The sequence below is a fragment of the Opisthorchis viverrini genome (assembly GCF_000715545.1).
Source record: "Opisthorchis viverrini unplaced genomic scaffold opera_v5_693, whole genome shotgun sequence".
Classification (NCBI taxonomy): Eukaryota; Metazoa; Platyhelminthes; class Trematoda; order Opisthorchiida; family Opisthorchiidae; genus Opisthorchis; species Opisthorchis viverrini.
Genome location: NW_008752363.1, coordinates 19,323 through 39,668, shown reverse-complemented (window position 1 = coordinate 39,668; position 20,346 = coordinate 19,323). Strand labels below are relative to the sequence as shown.

Sequence of the window (20,346 nt, the reverse complement as noted above, 5' to 3'; positions counted from 1 at the left end):
AACCGGCACTTCATTAATTTTGTATCTTCAGATCCACTATTTGTGTGCACGGCACATCGTCAAATGATGCGGAATGGTTCTGAACAGCGAGAAATTAAGTCTCCGGTTGAGCTAAGTTTAGGGATTTAAACATAGGTGACAGTATTATTCGAGGATGGGATGAGACTTGAAAGAACTAGAAATAAGTTCTCTTAAAACAGAAGCCTAATGCCGGAAGCAAGGAAATACAACGAGGTCAGTGGGGATGGGCATGAAAGCGGTTAGAGTGGCAGGCGCTAGACACTCGCAATACAACTAGACTTCGGAAAGCAGGTGCAGATGTAGTCACAGAAGGTGAACGCCTGCATAATAGGTAGAATAGATGGTGAATTATGAATAAAAACACTGTGGAAAGTAGCTGTTTCACTTGCTGGTTGGCGCTATGGGGATAAAGCTGATGGATGTACACGCTAGGACCAGATAATAGGGCATTTGGGGTTGATGCACAAAGTAGAAGTGCTTGGCCGCGTTTCAAAGAAAGTGCCACGCGTAATCTGTGGCACGAATGGGTGCTCTGGTCAATCAACAGAAAAGTTAGAATCGAGAGTCTTTCGAAATCCTACATGGGATGATATAGTGCGAATATGTGAGGGAAGCTTGTTCCATAGTTTAAATGGGGAGGCAAAGGAAAAAGTTTTGTTTAAGGACAGTCCGACAGGTGAACAATGGGAGCAAAAATCCAGAGTTGCGGATGCTGTAGGGAGGGCAGGAAGAAAATTCAGGAAGTCGGCTATGTAAGCTCGCCGTAGATTAGGCGGTGAAGAAAGCCTAGGTTCAACCAAATGCACCTCGGCCCTAAAGTGATGGTGATAGGAGGGCCATGTGAGCGGGGACCGGAAACAAGTCAGATTGAATGAATAACGGTTGCACGGGGTGTTTGGTCGATTGCAGCCGAAGTTTGAAGCTAGAGAATAGGGTGAAATGAGGAAAGATAAGAAGGGGAACAGTAACGTCCGTTGGGTGCTAGTAGGCATCAGATAAAACGGTGTCCAGTAAAAAGTCCAAAAGGGAATCAAACTATGGTAGAGACAGGTGGCGGATGTGGCAAATGGAAATGGCAGCTTCTAACGGGACAGTGTGAATGGTATATTGATGTTCAGAGCAAGTGCGCTATGGATAAGCGGCGTCTGGGTATTTTATTGAGGTACCATATCAAGCAGGGGGCGTAGTGCGATGTTGTACATGCATGATTGGTGGGCTGAGGAGCGCATAATCGGATGGATTATATATGTACACATCGTTTTGAAGAAACGCCGACTTCGGTTTGGGTTTTGTTAGTTAGCGCTGGGCCAAACAGAACACCAGTCGTTAGATAGATCTGATAGAGTAGTCCGGGGTTGGAATTCGGCTGGCACGATATATAAGTGCTTGGAAGTAAAAAAGCAGGTCGGTAGCCCAACACATTCAGGTCGAGCGGGCATTTAGCACACTACTGTGGCTTGAAGCAAGTGAAGGGGATAGCAGTATATAATGCCGGGATCCTATACTTGCCCGCTAACCGTATCGTCATCGCACTCAAAAGTGTATGGGACCAAATTCATAGATGAGATCGGGGGTAGTTTGGTAAGATGTAAGGCTGCAGCAGTTTCACAAGTAAGCGAATTATCCACGGATTTTAAAAAAGTGTGACTGTGCGTGTCATTTCACAGCTGCTTAGGAAGATTGTTATATGTACCAGTGTAGTAAACTAGAAAGAAAAAGTGGCATAAGTTTGTACGAGCTGGGGAGCTTATTAGGGGGCTGCTGGGGTTACCGAATGTACAGAGAGGACGTTGATTGGCGTTTGGTCTAGCCTCTACTATGGAGATATTTTTGTGCAGAAGACGGCGTAAAAAAGTTAGATTTGGCTTAAACCGTCTGAGCAGTGGTGGTTCAAGGCCTGAAATTTGACAGCGAGATGGTGGGAAAGAGGGAAGGACCGTGGGAACATCCTTTTCGTGAATGGGCGTTGGACGCTTTCAAGTGCTAGTGTACTATCGTTTTCAAAAAAGTTTAGTGACAATCGGTAGATTTATTGCTGGGCAACGTTTTGCTTTTGACACAAAAGCTTCGACAGGTCAAGTAACTGGGTTCCGAGGTTGGTCGAAATTTAAGATGGAAGGAGAACCAATCAGCTCAGTAAAGCTAAATCTCTGTTGGGTGTCAACCGAGGGGTTTTAGTGTGTTAGAGTGGTTGAACAAGTGTTGGGTCGGTGGGGAAATCTACATGTGATCGGGTCCAGCCTAGGGTCTAGTTCTTCTGGCTCGGTTCATTTGATGGTTCCTCTTGAACTTCGTTTGAACCTTCTGTTAGTCTGTGTGGGTTGGCTAGTGCTAAGAAAGTTGTGTAAGAGGGATACTGCGACCTTTGGTCGGTTGGGGGTTACACCCCTTTTTTTTTTTCTAATGATCCTAAGTAGATTGAAAACCACACCGTCACGTGTCAACTCGGCTTATCCAAGACCGCTTTCCATACGCAGTTCCACAGGTGGTTGGTTTGTTAATTCTTCTTTTATGCTCACCAATTCTGGTGTGCAATTCCCTGGCAGTTTGTCCTATATAAACCTCAGCGCATTGCAGTTAATGTACCGCCATCGCTGGGTCTTTGATCAGCGTTTGGTTTTCTGCATCCCTTGGTGGTTTGTTAATTCTTCTTTTATGCTCACCAATTCTGGTGTGCAATTCCCTGGCAGTTTGTCCTATATAAACCTCAGCGCAATCGTTGCAGTTAATTTTGTACACACAGTCACTGGTCCTTTCAGCCGGCAGGGGATCTTTCAGTTGCACCAAAACTGACAGTAGCGTTTTTCCCTTCTGAAAAGCTACTCGAATGTTGGCTAAGTTCAACAATCTTTGATAACCCTCCGATGTTCCTGCTTTATATGGAGTGACTGCTGTGCCAATCCACTCCTTACTGGGTCTTGATACTGGAGCCAAAATCTTCCTTAGTTGACGCCTGATCAAACTCACTGGATATCCTATTTCTTGAAGTGTGTTGGCAATCTCGATTTGAGCTGCCGTCCGGTCGATCTCTTCCATGCACTGCGCCTTAACTCGACGGAACATCGACGAGAAAATACTGGCGTACACGGACTTTGGGTGTGCTGATGAATAGTTCAAGACGGTTCTCATGCCTATTGGTTTTCGGTAGATAGTCGTTTTCAATTTCCCACCAACCTTATGTGTTTTACGGTTCAGAAAGTTTAATGTGCCCCATGTGGACTCTATTTCCATGCTAAACTTAATGTGTGGGCTTAAACTATTGAGATAGTCGTGAAAGCTGTTAACGTCATCTCTTTTGACTACAACAAACGTGTCGTCAACATAACATACTACTTTGGGTATAAAATGAAGGAAATTCGGGATAGAATTCCAAGTTTGGACGTGTGCATATCTTAAAAATGGCGGCCATTGCATCTCGAATGCGAGAGGAGCGCAATATGAGAGTCGAGCCTACGTGCTCGGGCAACTTGGAACTGGACTTAGTGAGAACAGCTGAGTGTACAAGAATGTCTGGGATCCCTGTGGAGTGAGTAAAAGGATTTCATTAATTGTGAATGCATCAACCGGAAGGGAGCAGCAGCAGAAATTTATTTGGCTACAGAAGATGCCAGAGTGGTAATTATTCTTGTCTATCTTGATACATGCAAGGCGTTTAACCAACCTCTCACGTGTACTGCACAAGAAATTACGACCTACGGGGATTGGTGGCCCGCTAATTCGTAAGTTTCTTATCTTACTAGGAGGACCCAACTCACGAAGATCGGAGATTTTTCCTCGCCACCCCTTTCCATCACCAGTGGGATTATTTATGGTAGCGTACCTAGCCCGCTACTGTTCTTGCTATGCATTGTTGACGTTGCTGATTTGATCACCCAGGAATCCCTTTTTGTTACGAGGTGATATTAAGATAGCTAGCATATTCAGGGCCAGTGGCTCTCTTTTCTACTCCAAAGTGCAAGCCGTTGCAACCGCTGCCTTGATTTGGGTTGCACCACTCCAAGTCCGTTTCATCAGCCAGACATAACACACTCGTTCTTCCCTCGTGATGTTTGAAGCGACTACATACTTATTTAGTATAAAGACGTTTTCACCTTAATGTCTGCGATCACGACTAGCGCTTCTTGGTTATTTGGCATGAATCATTCGTTTCTGTAACCAGACACCACTGATCCGATGTCCGGTGACCCATATTCTTACTTTTCTGTTAAGTTAACCGGTTAGTTTCCGGTTCATTTTCAGTGCTTATTCACTTTCTCGGAATGTCATACCCGAAATTTTATTATTGTCTTGCTGTCCCTGTTCATATCAAACCCCTTATTTGCACAACGGACACTCTGGATCCTTCAACTGAGCCAAAAGCTAACGCTCCCTCCTGCCTAACATGACGTGATCGCCCGTTTCAAATAGTAAAACGACCAGCCTCCCCGCGCGCCACCTTGGCAGCTTAGTCCTTGGCTTCCAAAACTTGGGCACCTGCTCTTGTCTTGGATGTGCGCAGTCTGATTGAATGGCTTTCGGTGAACTTTCATCCATGCATATCGCTAACAATGATTTTCAGGTCCTAATGATACACCGTAACCTCAAATAGTCATTGATTGCTAGGTCAGCTAACAAAAAATTCATATTTTTATGGAGTCGTTTGGCTCGCTTCCCCCCCCTTTGGACATTTTTCTGTTCGACATTGTTTTATCTTATGTTGCCCGGAACGCTACTGCTATCATCCTTTTACAAATTCTCCATCATTCTTTCCCCTTCCAAAGCTTTGGGCTTCGGCTTTAGTTGCTTTAAACGCAACGTACAAACGTCATTCACTCAATCTTGTTGGTCCTGGGTCTACACCCAGACGGTCCTTGGAAAGAAACAAAATTACCCACAAAACCCATTAAACGGCATGTATTACAAGCACTGCACCCAGTCGTGCGCGTTTTTTCTGTGGCCAAAGCTCCGTGTGGGTTTTCAAAACTGGTGTTTTTCCGAGTTCAGCAACAAACGGATGAATGGTGAGACTTCACCGACTCGGGCTACCACTGGAAGTCCATCTGGTTTTGAGGAGGTTTCCTGATAGGTCGAAATCGAAATTTCGATATGTCGTCTATAGATCTATAGACGACATATCGAAATTTCGATTTCTTTTGACTTACAAGTCACGCAAAGAACACAATATAATGAATCCAGCAACGCATATTTGTCCGGAATCTGGCCGCCCTTAACACCCGAATGGCAGGTCAATTTGAGCGATGTGTCACACATGGGCTACGGATCAAACGAAACAACATCCTGGTAAATTAGAAAGTAGCCAATCTGGATCGAGCAACTTTAGCTCGACGACTCCCACCCCCTCGCGGTGATTCGTGAACAACCTTGTGGAATGTTATGTGATTACCCTATAAATACAGTTGTGATAAACTTCCTTTTTTCTACAGAGGAAAAGGTTGGTAGCCCACGTAGCGTAGATGGTCGTTGGTTTGTTCGCTGAGCTGGGCAATTTTGGTTGCGAACGTTTCATCACCAATTGATGTGACATCATTAGTGCGTGTCAATGAGTTGGTTGGCCTAATCTGAATCGACGTTCAAAAGGTAATTCAAGAAATTTGAAAGCATGTTTCAAACCGACTTTGCTGAATTTGATTATGAATGGAAATGTAAACTGTTGCTGAGGAAACTGGGGACGGTTGAATATGATCGGCCCACATATTTCCTAACCCCCAAACTTCCCCGTGACCTTAGCTTCGCAGATACTGTCAACATCTTGGCCCAACTATTCGGTGAAAAAATCCTTGTTCAGTGTCTGTCATCAGTGCTCTAGGACCACCAAAAAGGATACTGAAGACTTCGCCACATATTCCAGTGTGGTAAGCAGAGAATGAAAGCGCTTTCGGTTCGGCATCATGACCGAGGTTAAATTCAAGTATCGCAACCTTGTGGCCGGTCTTCAATCGTCACATAATGGGGATATTTGGACCCGGCTGCTGAATAATATTGAACAAGATCCGGAGCTGACGCTTCATAAAATTACCACTGAATGCCCGCATATTATCAATCTTAGGACTGGGTGGCAGTGATTGGACATTCCAAGTTTTCTCAACCTGATATTGTATGCAAAACAACTTCCGAAAGGCAATCAAATTCTAAACGATCTTCAAGAAAACCACCCACACCGCGTAGTAATTGTGGAGAAACCAAATGCGCAACATGGGCAGTCGAAGGGGTCAAAAGAAGAATGCCACATGTAGCAATGGCACACTGGTTACACTACAACTTGACAGAGGCTCCGACCTAATCCTGACTCCAAAACCAACCTGGAGGGCGACCAGTGGAAAACACAATGTGAACGTCCATAATGCTTCTGGTGAGAGCCACAAACTGACTGGGAAAAATGAAGTGTCCCGTAATGTTCAAGATGGTTTAATTCGCTGTTACTTGCTACCTTCCGAACTATACGGGCCTTAATCTATTAGATCTAGATTGGATTATTGAGCTTCAACAACCAACCCCGGAATGCAATCTGTAGCGAAAGCGCTGCAGGGAGCTGCAGTAATTTCACGGGAACATCACACCCTGAAGATTTGGCCAAGCAAGAGACCAGAGGGGGCATACGGGACGGAGTGACTATTCAGCGCCTAGGGTCTGGCACAAGTAACCCCCTCACCTCAGTCCATTTTGGCGAATGCTGCCAACAGCCTGTATCGATACGCCCGCGTCCAGAACCCTTTAGTCTACAGTCTCAGATCCATGCGGATCGTTCCACTACTATCAGGAGAGTCAAGAAAGGGGTCTTGCAGAAGAAACACTACAACAGCCACACGGGTAGATACCTATTCGAGGATATGGAGAATGCTCTCCACGGTGGAAACAGAGTTGGACACTACGTCAACCACGAGTCACAAATCGGATCATAAACTCGGTCACGTCAAGAGAACCGACATCAGACAACAGACTGCAGCTCCGTAAGGCAACCAGTTCACATGAGACACCAGACAGCCGTGATATACCTTTGAAGTGGAGGTCACCAGATCCCAGATAGGGATGCTCACAACTCCCGGGACGAACCGACATGCGACGGCACCTCCATGAATAATCGCAGCTGATTTCAGAGCCCCGGTCAGTTAAACGGCTTTCTCAAGTGGGAAGTGTCCGGAGGCCAGCAGCCCCTAATAACCGAACAGCACGTCACTCGGACGGATGTGTTACGTGCGGGCAACGGAGCAAATGAAAGCGATGCTTGATCTCTTTCCCCTGGAGTACCGTCGCCTCCGAGGGGACCTAATTCTTACTTACGCCCTGTTTGAACAAAGCTTGGCAAACAGGTTTTTTACCGTTGACCCAGCAAACACCCGGCGGGGACATAGTAAGAAAATCTTCAAGCTCAGGGCACACACATTCATTAGACAAAACTTTTTTTCATTTCGGGTAGTAGCTGCGTGGAATGACCTTCCTCCGACGGTTGTACACGCTCCTTCTCGAACCCAATTTAAAGCACTATTAGACATTTATCTATGCGAATCCTCGCGCTGGTGAGCATACTGCCCCGCGCTGAGAACATAAAGAGCAGTGCTACACCCTTTTTTCACTTGTGCCTTTCAGGTGAACGACAGCCACTGACCGACAAGAACAAAACCGACCCGGGAAACTTGGGCAAAAGCCTCGATCCTGTGTATCAATCCGTGAAATCCGTGGTCAGAATGCCAGCCAATCTGGATCGAACATCTTTAGCTCGACGCTTCTCAACCGTCACGGAGAATCACGGATTGATGCACATGATCGCCAAGTTTTTCGGGTCGTTTTTGTTGTTTTTGTTAGGCGGATTCCATTCGCTTGGAAGGCAAAAGCGAAAAAAAGTGTAGCACTGCTCTTTGATTTCTCAGCACTGGACAGTAAGCTTACCAGCGCGAGGATTCTCATAAAAAAGCGTTTAATAGTGCTTTGAACTGATTCTAAATGGAGCGTAGACAACCGTCGGAGATGGGTTATTCCAGACAGCAGCTACCCGAAATGAGAAATTTTTTGCCCAGTTGGAGTGTGCCCTCCGAGCTTGAAAATTTTCTTACCATACCCCCGCCGTATGTTGGCTTGATCAACGGCGAAAAGCCTGTTGGCAAAACCCTGTTTGAACACGACAGAAGTCGACGAGTTTCCATGTGAAATAGATCCAGCACCGCAGGACGCGTTTCGTAGTCCACGGATTTAAGGCTGGCAACAGTTTTCGTTGCAGCCCGCTGAACACGATGAGTGAGGATCACGTCCTTCTTTGGTCGTATTCAAGAAGCAGTTTGAAGTAGGTCCCTTAGAATATTTGGAAGTCCATGCGAATAGTACAGGAGAAGGTGCGCCGAATCTTCCGTGGAACGGCGAATACCTTTTAAACCGACTTCTCATGGTGCAATGAGAAGGACATGTTTGAAGGGAGACAGATACCCAAGTCCTTTTTGGCACCTGCCCTCGTGATGTCTCATGCTCCATTCTCACCATGCACAACAAAGGCGCTCGCTGAGTCCCCTCCGAATGACATATGGACGCACTTTTCGCCATCCAGAAGAGGGTGCCAGTCCAACGACCACTGCTTTGCAGTGTCTTCATCCATTTGGAGAGCATTGGCATTTGAACTCCAGGACTTCAAGTCAGCTGCAAAAAGTAGACATGGACTTGAAGGAATGTCTGGAAGATCACTGGCGTAGATCAGAAACAGCAGTGATCCCAAAACCAGACCCTTGAGGAACTCCAATGGAGACCGGCGCCGGAGAAGAGTAGGTTGAGCTTACTTTCAATCGCAGTGCTCTGTCTGATAAGAACGTCTTCATTTAGAGTCGAATTTCCTCTTGAGTCCCGCCGTAAGACGAGTTTGCGGAGCGGCGAGGTGTATGAAACTCGGTCGAATGCTTTTGAGAAGTCAAAAAGTATTGCATCCGATAAGAGTCCCTCGCCCTTAGCTAGGGTTAAGCTAGCATGTTCATCACGCATGAACGGTTTGGGAGGAATCCGTGTTGAACTTGGGATTAGGGCTGGCCTAACTACCTAGCATATATCAATTGCTACGCCAAGTGGTGTTCGCACTTCCAGATTTCTGAGAAAAAGCCTCTATTAACGAGCAGTAAGACTACATTTGTTGACACTTTCTAATATATTTCCCGCGAATTTCCCCCTCAACCCAATGGTAAAGTTCGCAAGACTGAAGCAAAGTAGTCCTTTTAGGAGGGCGTTCCCTATTTGGGGAAACGGCTTCGGTGAAGTATTACATTAACGCGGAACCTCAATATTTCAGGTTCATTTGTGTAAAAGTCATGTCAGCAATTGAGTCTGAAGACATTGCAACTCTCGTCAAGCAATCACAGTCCCTCTGTTTTTTTTATAGCTGATGTCTCTTCGTCTTGGAGATCAATATTGACGCTTCAATGTGTATGCGTGTATCTCCCGCTGATTCAGGAAATAGTGGTATACTCTTCGTGGGCTTCAATCAGGATTATGGTAAGTTTGAGCAGCTCATCTGTTCCTTGGGTAACGGTGCACACGGCTCAAGCCCGAGCAGTTGATTACGTATTTGTATGTCAGCCATACGTCTGGATTGTTGATCTTCCATGGATTTCTAAAACGTATACATGACTGTTTTCCGAGAGGGTTTCCCGAAAAGAATGAAATCCCAATAATTCAGTTTAGCGAACATGTATTCGGGAGGTCCGGTTGGGCTTTTACAGTTACAGGTTGATGTGTGAACACAAAAGCTGGACGCAAAAATACAGCGTTGGATTAACGGCAGATGAACTCAAGGATTCCATCCATGCGATTGGAGTGAATTCGCTCTCAGCTGGTCACGTAATGGTCATTCCAGTCGGGCTGAATGAGTAAATAGTTTCTCCGAGCATAGAATAGCGCTCGGTAGTCCGACAGCGATGGATTCGGTCATGTTGGATTGATCCACTGGAGCCCGTCTACTGATATTAAATGATTCGGGAGGTTTGACATGGCGGCTTGTATGTAGTTAGTGATGTGCGTTTGCACCGTCGCCTGACTTTTCGCCCCTATCCGGAGCAACTTTTAGTGATGCTCACTGATTGTTTGTGACACATCGGATCGTACGATTGATGTATTTTGTGGAACATACGCAAACAAGGTAGTGGATCATCAGTGAGGAATTGAGGGTTAATGTGTTTTCAGGAGTAGTAATGAGCACCAGTGCACGATGTTTCATCCGTATGAAATGTTAATAGCGCTGTTTAATTTCGTGTACTGGTCAGTCCTCGTCCGTCCACCATAGATTATTCGTCCCAGAGTGGTACCAGTCTCGTATCTGGGAATCCCATTCAGAAAATGAGAGCTAGTTACCTGTCCCACATTGGATAAATGGGTGTGGAGCGTCGAATCGGGTAAATTAATCGTCAGTGGTGATTTTGAACACATTGGCTGCAACTATGTAGCGCTGGTGAGGTTGACTTGCATAGGATTAACTGAACAATTTTCGGGCTAAGAGAGGTCCGCTGAAGTGAAGCCATAGTTACTCCATCTTGTCACTTACAAACGATGTCGCTGTACATGAATTGAATATTAATCGTGCACAAACGTGGTTTTATAGGAAGTCAATTTGTGAGCACTGAATGTGTAATGGTTTATGTCAAGGGCATGTCGAAGGGAGAGATAATTTTGTCCATCACTCAGAGATTCTGGGTCGAGTCACTGAATTAAAATGTTTCGTAAACTGTATGTATTGTTGTGTGGGTATAGGTTCGAGGAGCCTGTATGGTACTTGGAATCCATCACGAGTCAGAAAGCCTAAGGCTGTTTACTTCCAGAAGTTCTCTGTATGTTTGAGACACTTCGTCTGTACAACTTCACCGGCAACCTTATGAGTAGTGTATTACATCTATACGGGGACCTGTTTTGTTTCATCGTTACGCCTTTTGTGGTACTGAATAGTTTGCGAAACCGCCTCAAATGGCAACCGCTCACTGTCCTGCTTATTGCCTTGGTAGCACTGTAATTTGTTCGACTTTCAAGGAGTTCAAGCCACATCGATGTGTCATCAGTAATGCTGGTCTGCGGTCATTTACTCTTCCCCACTTCCACTACTTCTCAATTCCCAGGTTGTTTCGCTGTGGGAATGCAAAATGGATTTCGGATTTTCAACGCAGACCCGCTGAAACAGTTGGAACGTTACGGTGAGTGGTGATCAAGGTTTTGTGTTCTACTTGTAAGCACAATTTTTCGTCATGATGGTGATAATGGGGAATACCTTCCGCAGCGAAGCATCTTGCGTGTCTGTCCATCTGAAACATGGGGCGAATAAGTTGAATAGAATAGAATAAAACAGTTGAAGAATAGAACAAACGAGAGGTTTAGATGAGATCAAGTGACAGAAAATGTCAAGGACAAATGGGGAACGAGATCATCTCACATTATGCTAGCGAAATATCGTTGACATGAGTTTACAGATATCAACTAGAATGTCTAAGTGTGGTGTGTAAGCGTCAGCCACATTAATTTGTCTACTTATAGTACACCGATGTGTGCAAAAGCAGTTGAGTGAGTATGTGCATCCTTAGAGTGACCGATTTTAGTGCGAATGGTTGGATACGATGAATGGTGCGATGAATGGTTGGATAGGCTTTAGAGGCAAAATAATGTTAGTGGTGAATCGGCCTTGGTCCGTTCACTTAGTCTGTTGATGTGACTGGACAGAGTCAACGTCTTATGCTGTGATCGTTTCAGAGAGGTTTGGTAAACAACTGGTTGATTTATTGCTGTCGTTATGAAAAGACATCTACTAAACCCTAATGAGACCGTTATTTTCTCTCGAGATCGTCTAAGCAGAACTATAGCCGCGATTGACCACCCTGGTGTTGGAAGTAAAACTATAGGGAACGGAATAATTTTTCTGCATAACGACTGGTGTTGTTACTTCCCGACCTCCACATTCCATCCTCTGAATTAGCCAGTCCTAGGTCGTTGGAGATCATTTCAAGAAATATGTTGTTAGCAAAGGGTTTGCTGTCGGATTATGCACGAAATGTCACAAAAACGTGTCAGACCTATTGCAGGGTTGCCATTCTTAGGAGAAGACTGGGCCATCATAAGTAATTTAGCGAAAATGCACCAGTTCAGGCTGTAAATAACTTGTGAGAGCGTAAGTTGTGCAAATAAGTCGCCCGGAAAGATAGTATCAGCGAAGATGAAATGGACGGACGCAACCAAAATTACGGCATTTAAAGGGCAATCACAACTATTCACTGCTTTAGAGTATTTGCACTCCACTTACATTCGCAATTCATGTCAGAGATTAAGATGTTTGAATTCAAGCTAACCTAGATGCAAAGCTGATAGAGTAACGGACAGACTGCGTTTTCCACATAAACGTTAGTTGTATTAAGCGCTTCGTACTTTAAAAGACTGCCTCATTCGGAGAGACAAAACAATATTTACTGGCTACAGCTCCCTTGTTCAGGTATCAACATGATTTGATTATTTTTGAGTCGTTACTTCCCACTGCAGAGCTGGACTAACAAAGTCATTGGAAACAGATTACCTACTGACATACCCAGTACATGGCTTATTTCCTCCACCGTGATTGTGGTGGTCCCTCCGGAAAACATGGCGTACCTCAGCTGATGTTCAACGTACTAATTGGTTACTCGTTGGTTTGCCAATCACTATACCATTTTCTGTGAATTGGATGGTTTTTATTTTCAAATAGACATGTTTGATAAAGATCCACGTTTGCCTGTGTTTTCGCTATTTATAGAATTCGATGTCCGCGACGGCACAGGCGTGGGCTATCTGGAAATGCTATTTCGAACCAACCTCCTCGGGGTTCTTGGTGGTGGACACCACGCGCGGTTACCCAGCAACGTCGCGTGCCTTTGGGATGGTTTGAAACAACAGTTTCTACTGGAAATTGCATGCTCTTCAGACGTCAAAGCTATTCGCCTCAGACGAGATCGGTACGTAGTTCTAGTGGAGCGTAATCCTGATCGTTCAGTAGGTTGATCTTGTTTATTGGTTTTTCTGAATTCAGTGACAGTATTCTACGTATCCCGTTGACGGAGCACTTTTGTAACGGAACCATCTTGGACACCCATGACACCACCGTTTTTTAATTCCAGCTAGTACTTTTGTCTCAGTTATTAAACGTATTTCAGGGATTTCTGCTTGGCATCGGCCGGGACCTACAACCTATCGGTTCATTAGACTGGATTAGATTCATCATGTCCATCGATAATCTCTTGCACGAAGTTCGTCCACTTTCATCCATTTTTTATAACTCGGACTTGGGTGAAGGTTTCCAAGTGAATGCATTCTGACCATTTAGCAGCTACCCTCGTCGGGTAGTGTGATTTGAGGCCATTGGTAAAGCAAAACAATTCGGAATACGTAAAACCTTCAAACACAAGGTAAAATGGGTTGCGGATACATAATCTAGAGGTTTGCTCCTGTGAACCTGCGGTCTACGTTTTCTTGGAACCTCGAAATTATTCTCGTTGAGATCTCTCGTCTCTCGTTAAGCGTATGCAGTTTGTTTGTTTTCTGGTATGAGAAGGTTGCGAAATCGGTCATTCGACCTTTGATATTTTCTTAATCTTTTCAGCTGTTTTTTATTGCTTTTTGCTAAGAGGGTTGCTCTAGTGCGCGTCATATTGTGTCTTCACTCGTAGTCTGCGCGAACTACAAATAGACACGGGCCAATAAGGAACGATATATGAAGTGGGGCGACTCTAAACACTTCCTGAGCGTAACGACCATGGACACGTGCTGAGTGGCTGATGGCCAAGTGGGTGGTAGCCTAAAATCTGTACTGATAGTCCCTTGTCGACTCTAGACAAGACCAACCTTCCTCCAAGGGCTGGTACCAATGAATGCAAGATGTAAGAAGGCGGTTATCTGTCTGACGCAGAAATCACCAGTGGACGTATGGGATCGAGTAGAAAGACATCAACAGTGGCTCAGTGAAAAGCTTAGGGGTTTAAGATTATTTGGCAGTAGCTTAAGATGACGCGAAGCCCGAATACTCTCGTTCCTGTAGGGAATCATCAACCACACCTATGCTATTCGTTTATCAACCTCCATATGAACCTGCACTAGCCAAGATAACATACCTCCTTTATAGTCGATGAATATGCACCAAGCAACTGTAGTTTGGATTTGGTGGAAGATACTTTTCATCGGGAACTAATCACCATTCTATCCAGCTCAAGGAGTTCAACTATTGTCCTAGTTGCTGGCGATCTCAGTGTGCAAATAGGACGTCTCAGTTCATCAGCGGCGGGATTTGGTGATTTTTTCAGCTTGAGCTCGGGAGGAAATGACAGTAGTGATCGACTTTTGCAGTTTTGCACCGATCACCAATGGTTCTTCAGTGGTGCTGAACTCAGGCACAGCAGACTATCATGTTCTGTATTGATGTATCGATCAGACTTGTTAGTTACACCGGAACCGTGAAGACATGCGACCTTGAGGAAATTGCACTGGAAAAGACTAAACTGTTCCCTGATGTGGATTCAAATGAACCAGAATGTGAGAAAGAGCGAATATTCCAATAGGATATTAATGAAAAGTTTAAATGGAGAATACAAGGTTTCATTCTAAAGGATAAATTGCTAGGAAAATTGATTTGTTCTCCTAAAACAGGCGGCATTGCGCTAGCCGGTGTACCCCTGTTGACAGACATTCACTGAACCAGATCTATCACATTTCTCCCGGAGAAACCGAAGAAGCCACCTAAAAATCCATGATTCATAAATTTCAGCAATCTTGCCAAACTAGCCTATGGAAAGCTTTAAAACACGCGTCCTCACGAGGCCTCAGTTGTCATATAAGAGATGGTATTCGCACCATGAGGAGCTCGGCATGTGATGTTTTTGCAGGCTCCCGTAATAAGCTTCGGATTTCAGAACAGTCGTTGTGGTTGCTAGATGTGGGACGTCGTACCCCTTCGAACACAGCGTAATTCAACCAGAAGGACTGTCGGACTTCAGCTCAACCATAGTTTGCGTGCGAGTAGAAAAACCTGGTAGAGTCAGAGGTCTTTGCAAATGGAGCAACCTAGTGCTGCTTGTAATGTCAGAAGACTTCAGCTGATGTGCAAAACGGACTGACTACCGTCATACCGTCTTTTGGCATGCGCCTTGCAACATCAAAGTGCAAAGTCATGCTTCTGAACGTACGGTCTCTGAGCATACCCGTAGCAGTTCAAGGAGAATCACTGGATGTTGTGGAGAATGCTACATACCTCGGTAGTTGAATTAGCTCTGACGGAAGTGTCAGATGAAGTCTAGAAGTGCAAAACTATCCACGGATGGAATCACGTTTGCCAACTTGTTTCATTTGTGGCGTCAAACAGCATTTCACTGAGTGTCAAGGGCCGCGTGTTCTAGGCTACAGTAAGGGATGTGTTGTTTTGTGACTGTGAGACGTGTCCTCTGCAGACAGATGATGTGAGACTTCTTCAGGTTTTTGACCGCTGGTACGTCAGAAACGTTGCTGGTGTCGGTTGGCTTCAGCTTGTTGGTAACGAGGTGATTAGAAAACGAGTATGTGGTTTTGCAGCAGGTACTTCAGTCGCGGAGAACATCCAGCACCACCAACTGCGGTGGCTCGGTCATGTGCTACGCATGCCGAAACACCGTCTACCGAGACGCGTGTTGTTCTCCGTGCCTCCTTCAGGATGGCGCAAACTGCGAGGTGGGCAGAAGGGTGTGAAATATAATACGATGGGTTTTTGTGTTGTTGGCGTTGTGCGTCTTCCAGAATGGGGCCCCCGTGACTCCGCCTTCGTTTGGCTGGTGACTGCAAGAAATGGCGGCTGATCGATGTCAGTGGCGTTCGTGCTGTTTGTTTCCTTCCAGGTTGATTGAGCACTGGAGGTGTAGGTGACTCGGAATGCTCGATGTACGTCATCACCCACTCTTTCCTTCTTTCCACTCTTGGGCTTGAAATATAATTAGGTGACCTTCATGGTNCAACTGCGGTGGATCGGACATGTGCTAAGCATGCCGAAACACCATCTACCGGGATGCGTGTAGTTTTCCGTGCCTCCTTCAGGATGGCGCAAACTGCGAGGTGGGCAGAAGGGTGTGAAATATAATACGATGGGTTTTTGTGTTGTTGGCGTTGTGCGTCTTCCAGAATGGGGCCCCCGTGACTCCGCCTTCGTTTGGCTGGTGACTGCAAGAAATGGCGGCTGATCGATGTCAGTGGCGTTCGTGCGTTTGGTTCCCTTCCAGGTTGATTGAGCACTGGAGGTGTAGGTGACCCACTCTAAGGCTTGAAATATAATTAGGTGACCTTCATGGTTGTACGCCAGTGAAACGTCAGTGCCAACACAGATGTTACTATGTGACGATGGTTCACTAATGGTGCTGGGTCAATCCAACCAATGGCATATTGCTCCAAAGTTATGCTCACATGTGTTTACCAATGGTGCTGGAAGATGTAGGCACATTGCTCTTGGATGTTTTCTCTGAAGACAGGTCCTTTTACAATAGATCCTCGCCCATCCCATCACTTTCCACTCTTTAGTAGGGCCGTGATCGTATGGCATAAGGGCACCAGTTTTCACCAATATACTACGGTCCGTGCTGCTGCTGTTGTTGTTGTCGGTCTCTTGGATTATCCTATGAGTTCGTTTCAGAGCACAGGCGCCCGTCCATTTGCTGCTTCACTATATCAGCCATTTTTCCCATGGCCCTTGACTTTGTTGCGACAATTTGTTGCCTTATACAGTAGCAGGAAATACCACATGCTATGGGAGTCAATGTGTCTAAGCCGTTGTCACATGCGGCATCATGTGATCCTTTTGCTATTGGCTGTCATGTGCTCTTTGTTTTCGATACTACCTTGACTGCTGGAAGCATTGTATTGTAGGGTGTATGATATATGTAATTCCGAGACAGCAATGGTATCACTAGTGGGCCAAAACTGTACTCAGTTTTTGTGCAGCAGAACGAATTATTGCAGAAACAACCTTTATCCCCAAGTAGTCTTACGCACACTGTTGTGTGCTACTCAGTTCCTCTACGTCCTCCAACGTGTATGGTTTGGGGGTTGCCCTAAGAAGAGGATTGGTGAAGAGTCAGTCCAATATTTTCAGCGCATATTAGAAACGTTGCACAGTGATTTATAAAAGGCTTCAGGAGAGACTATCAGGACATATCGTTGAACTGTATCTGTCAGCGAGACGGTTCCCTGGGATGGTTGCATAATTTTGTCGCGCGCATTTAGTGTTTTCGCGCCGGCTGATTAGGGACTATTGTCGGAAATTCAGGACGCGACTTCCGATAGGATTTTCAACTGCTGACCAAAAACTATCTACTCTTATTGACCGGGAGTAGACTGATGTTGAGAAGCGTGGTCCTTCAACTTTGTCACCTGTGCGTACTTGCCCTTCGTCCTCATAAAGGTCGTTGTATTTCCATACTAGGATCGTTTATTGTTTTATTTTTAGTGATTGAATGTTCACCTTGTGCCAACGCGATTGACGCCTCAAGGCTGTAACGGAATGCACGGTTATTTCATTCTTACTGTGTATCAGCTGCACTGCCGCTCGCAAATTCAGCCCAAACCTCCAGTCTTTGCGTTGTCGTAGATACTTGCGGGATTTGTAGAGTTTGCATTCCCATTACTCGTTTGAAAAGTCCTCCTCCTGTGTTGGCACAATATTCTGGAGAGTTTGCGATAAAGAGAAAATGCTCTGAACTCCAGTTGGTTGACTGTTAACGAAACCACATAAGGCCTTATGCAGCTCCGCTGGACTAGCGTTCACTTTGACATTCACTGTGTTGTGCAGGAGTTTAACTCCGGCGTACGGTAGTGTGAGCTTGATTAACCTCGAAAGCCGGGTTCTTGCTAACTGCATTCGGTCAGTTGCGGTATCTTGTCGCCGCCTGACTGTACCTAGTCGTCGGTCAGTTTTTAGTTGCGTGATTGACTGTAATCAGTAGGAACACACCACAATGTGCGTCCACAAAACGTGTCGTGAAAGCTGCGTCCTGATCAGGGGGTCACTATTTCGATCAGCAGCCAATTAATCTCAGTCATATGAAGCAGTATTCAATTATGTATTGGTACGAAACTGAGCTCAGTAGTCGACAGCCTAACCAATTAGTTCGCTCATCGGATAGGCATAATGAACTTACTGTACGAAACGCTTCCCTTCACTTCAGAACTCTCACACTTTCACTATCTGTCACCCGAAATCACGGTTCACTAAAACCATCATCAGTTTTGACTGGTTATGGAACTCATTTCTACAAGACCATGCTGTGTGTTGTAAGGACGTCAAATAATAACTTTTCCGGAGCTACACTCGACTGATTCATGCCCACAGAACCTCAGATGCTTCCAGTTCACAGTCACTGCCGTCGTGATCTTCATTAGCACCCACTAATAAGTTACTCTCAGTTGAGTCAAGTGAATTACAGTACTTGAATCGTCGTTATCATTCGTGGATGGGGAAATTACGCGTGCCTTCTACTATGCTGGTATGAGAAATGTATACACTGCAGCGGAATTCGCTTGATTAGACTGTCTGACCAATCTACCTAGGTAATAAATCAAGAATAACGTGTTTACTACCTACTCTTTACGGTAGTACATAGCGGAGATTTCTGAGGGCTGTAACAAGTTACGTAATAAAAAACTGGTTCCTCAACTTGCGTTTTAGAAGCAGAAATGTCCAGCAACCGGTAACCACACGAATGCGATCGATCGGCCAGGATGCAAATGATGCGCAGAGTCGACCGAACAGAAGATAGTATCCCACACGATCATGAACAGGAGAAATTAAAGCTCACTAATGATCTGGACAGTCCAGACGACTGGAGTGGCTACTGATGTGGCATTTTATGGTAAATAAACATCAGGTGGTTCAACCACACGAAATAATCACGATCGGTTGCCGTATCATGTAATTTGACGATCCTTATTCATCTTTTAAGAATAAAGTGAACAAATGATTCCTCAATATATAACAATTATCCGAAACCCCTGTAGCCGAGAGTTATTCCAGGTCATCAACCTGACCAGTCTGTGTAGTGGTAATTAGCCCGTCATCCGGATTATTGAGAACAGCTCTGCTATCCACTCAGGCATGAAAGAGAAGTCAAAAAGAGATTACCAGATGAGCGATCTCCATTCCTATATTGCGACAAAACGGCTTCCCTCAATAAATACGGGGTTTCGTTACGTTGTTTGATTTCATTACAGCCGATTGTTATCATTCAAAGTACTGATATGCACGGTGCCTAGGCTAAGTTAATCAATGAGCCACGTCTTTAGAAAGCCGCTGGTACCACACGATGGTGTACCAGGTGTGGCACCAGCTGTTCAGCATATTATTGACTGGCAACTTTCTGCTATTGGCATGGTCTTTCCATCTAGACTTTTCCGTGAAGAAGATAGAACAGCGTTTTGCAAACCGGAAAGCCTCCGGTGGTGTTTGTTCGCTGGGGGGAGACTGTTTGCCTCACGAGTTGTTCCACTAAAGAAGCATTTTCTTATAAAGGGGGTACTGCGTGTTATTGGGTACTCGAGCACATTGGATCAATTACTAAGTGTTACTTGCATTAATTTCATTTCTTGGCTATGCTGCCCCATCGCTTTCCAAAGAAATATCCTCGTTTACCCCTTACACAGCATCGTCATCGTTTTGTCGGAAGCTGTGAAGGTGTATACTTTTGGCCCTTCCCCACAACTTGTATACGAATCAAACACGTGCTCCAATCCTCTAGGCTTGTGTCACATATGTCATGCAGTGGATAATCCGCTGATTGCAGTTCCTGGTCGGAGACCTGGCACAGTCCTCCTGGTTAGTGTGGGAAACGTGGATGGTACACCAGTGACCCCCTCTTCAACCACCACCAGTCCTACTTCTACCGGAGCAAAAAACATGCCCCCAAGAGAAATAGCGGCCCACGAAAACGCGCTGGCTGCACTAGAGATGAACTTCCCGGGTACTCTTCTGGCTACTGCGTCTCAGAAAGGTACTCTCGTTCGTGTGTTCGCCACAAAGGATTGTCAGTTACTACACGAACTCCGTCGGGGCATCAATCCAGCGACGATTACTTCTATCTCTTTCAATCACACTGGAGATTTATTGTGTGTTGCAAGTGAACGAGGTACAGCGCATATTTTTAGCCTGTGGAAGGATAATGCATCCGATCGCAAACGTCGAAGTCATTCATCCAATTCTAGTTGCCGAAATAGCGGGACCAATGGATCTGGGTAAGTTGGTCTTACTTTTCAGTCTGCTATCTAGCATAACCGATCAGCAAACTCTGAAGCGTCCGTCCGCATTTGACATGACTGTTTATTCACCTATTCTTGATTACATACGTTGAAATCAGC

The 20,346-nt window shown here is 45.3% G+C and overlaps 2 protein-coding genes across 2 annotated transcripts in view; one reads left to right on the top strand and one right to left on the bottom strand.

Annotated features, from left to right (window-relative positions):
• Window positions 1-12,599, bottom strand: part of T265_11997 (hypothetical protein) — a gene marked incomplete at both ends in the record, with an annotated part of 30,288 nt that extends 17,689 nt beyond the window's left edge. Inside the window, 3 exons of the mRNA XM_009178872.1 lie at window positions 2,685-3,350; window positions 8,488-8,643; window positions 12,545-12,599. Of these exons, the coding sequence (XP_009177136.1) occupies window positions 2,685-3,350; window positions 8,488-8,643; window positions 12,545-12,599 (877 nt within the window). The remainder of the gene's footprint in view (window positions 1-2,684; window positions 3,351-8,487; window positions 8,644-12,544) is intronic.
• The window catches only part of T265_11998 (hypothetical protein), a gene marked incomplete at both ends in the record, with an annotated part of 15,945 nt that continues 4,974 nt past the window's right edge, over window positions 9,376-20,346 (top strand). The window contains 4 exons of the mRNA XM_009178871.1: window positions 9,376-9,483; window positions 11,094-11,168; window positions 12,749-12,947; window positions 19,636-20,223. Coding sequence (XP_009177135.1) covers window positions 9,411-9,483; window positions 11,094-11,168; window positions 12,749-12,947; window positions 19,636-20,223 — 935 coding nt within the window. The remainder of the gene's footprint in view (window positions 9,484-11,093; window positions 11,169-12,748; window positions 12,948-19,635; window positions 20,224-20,346) is intronic.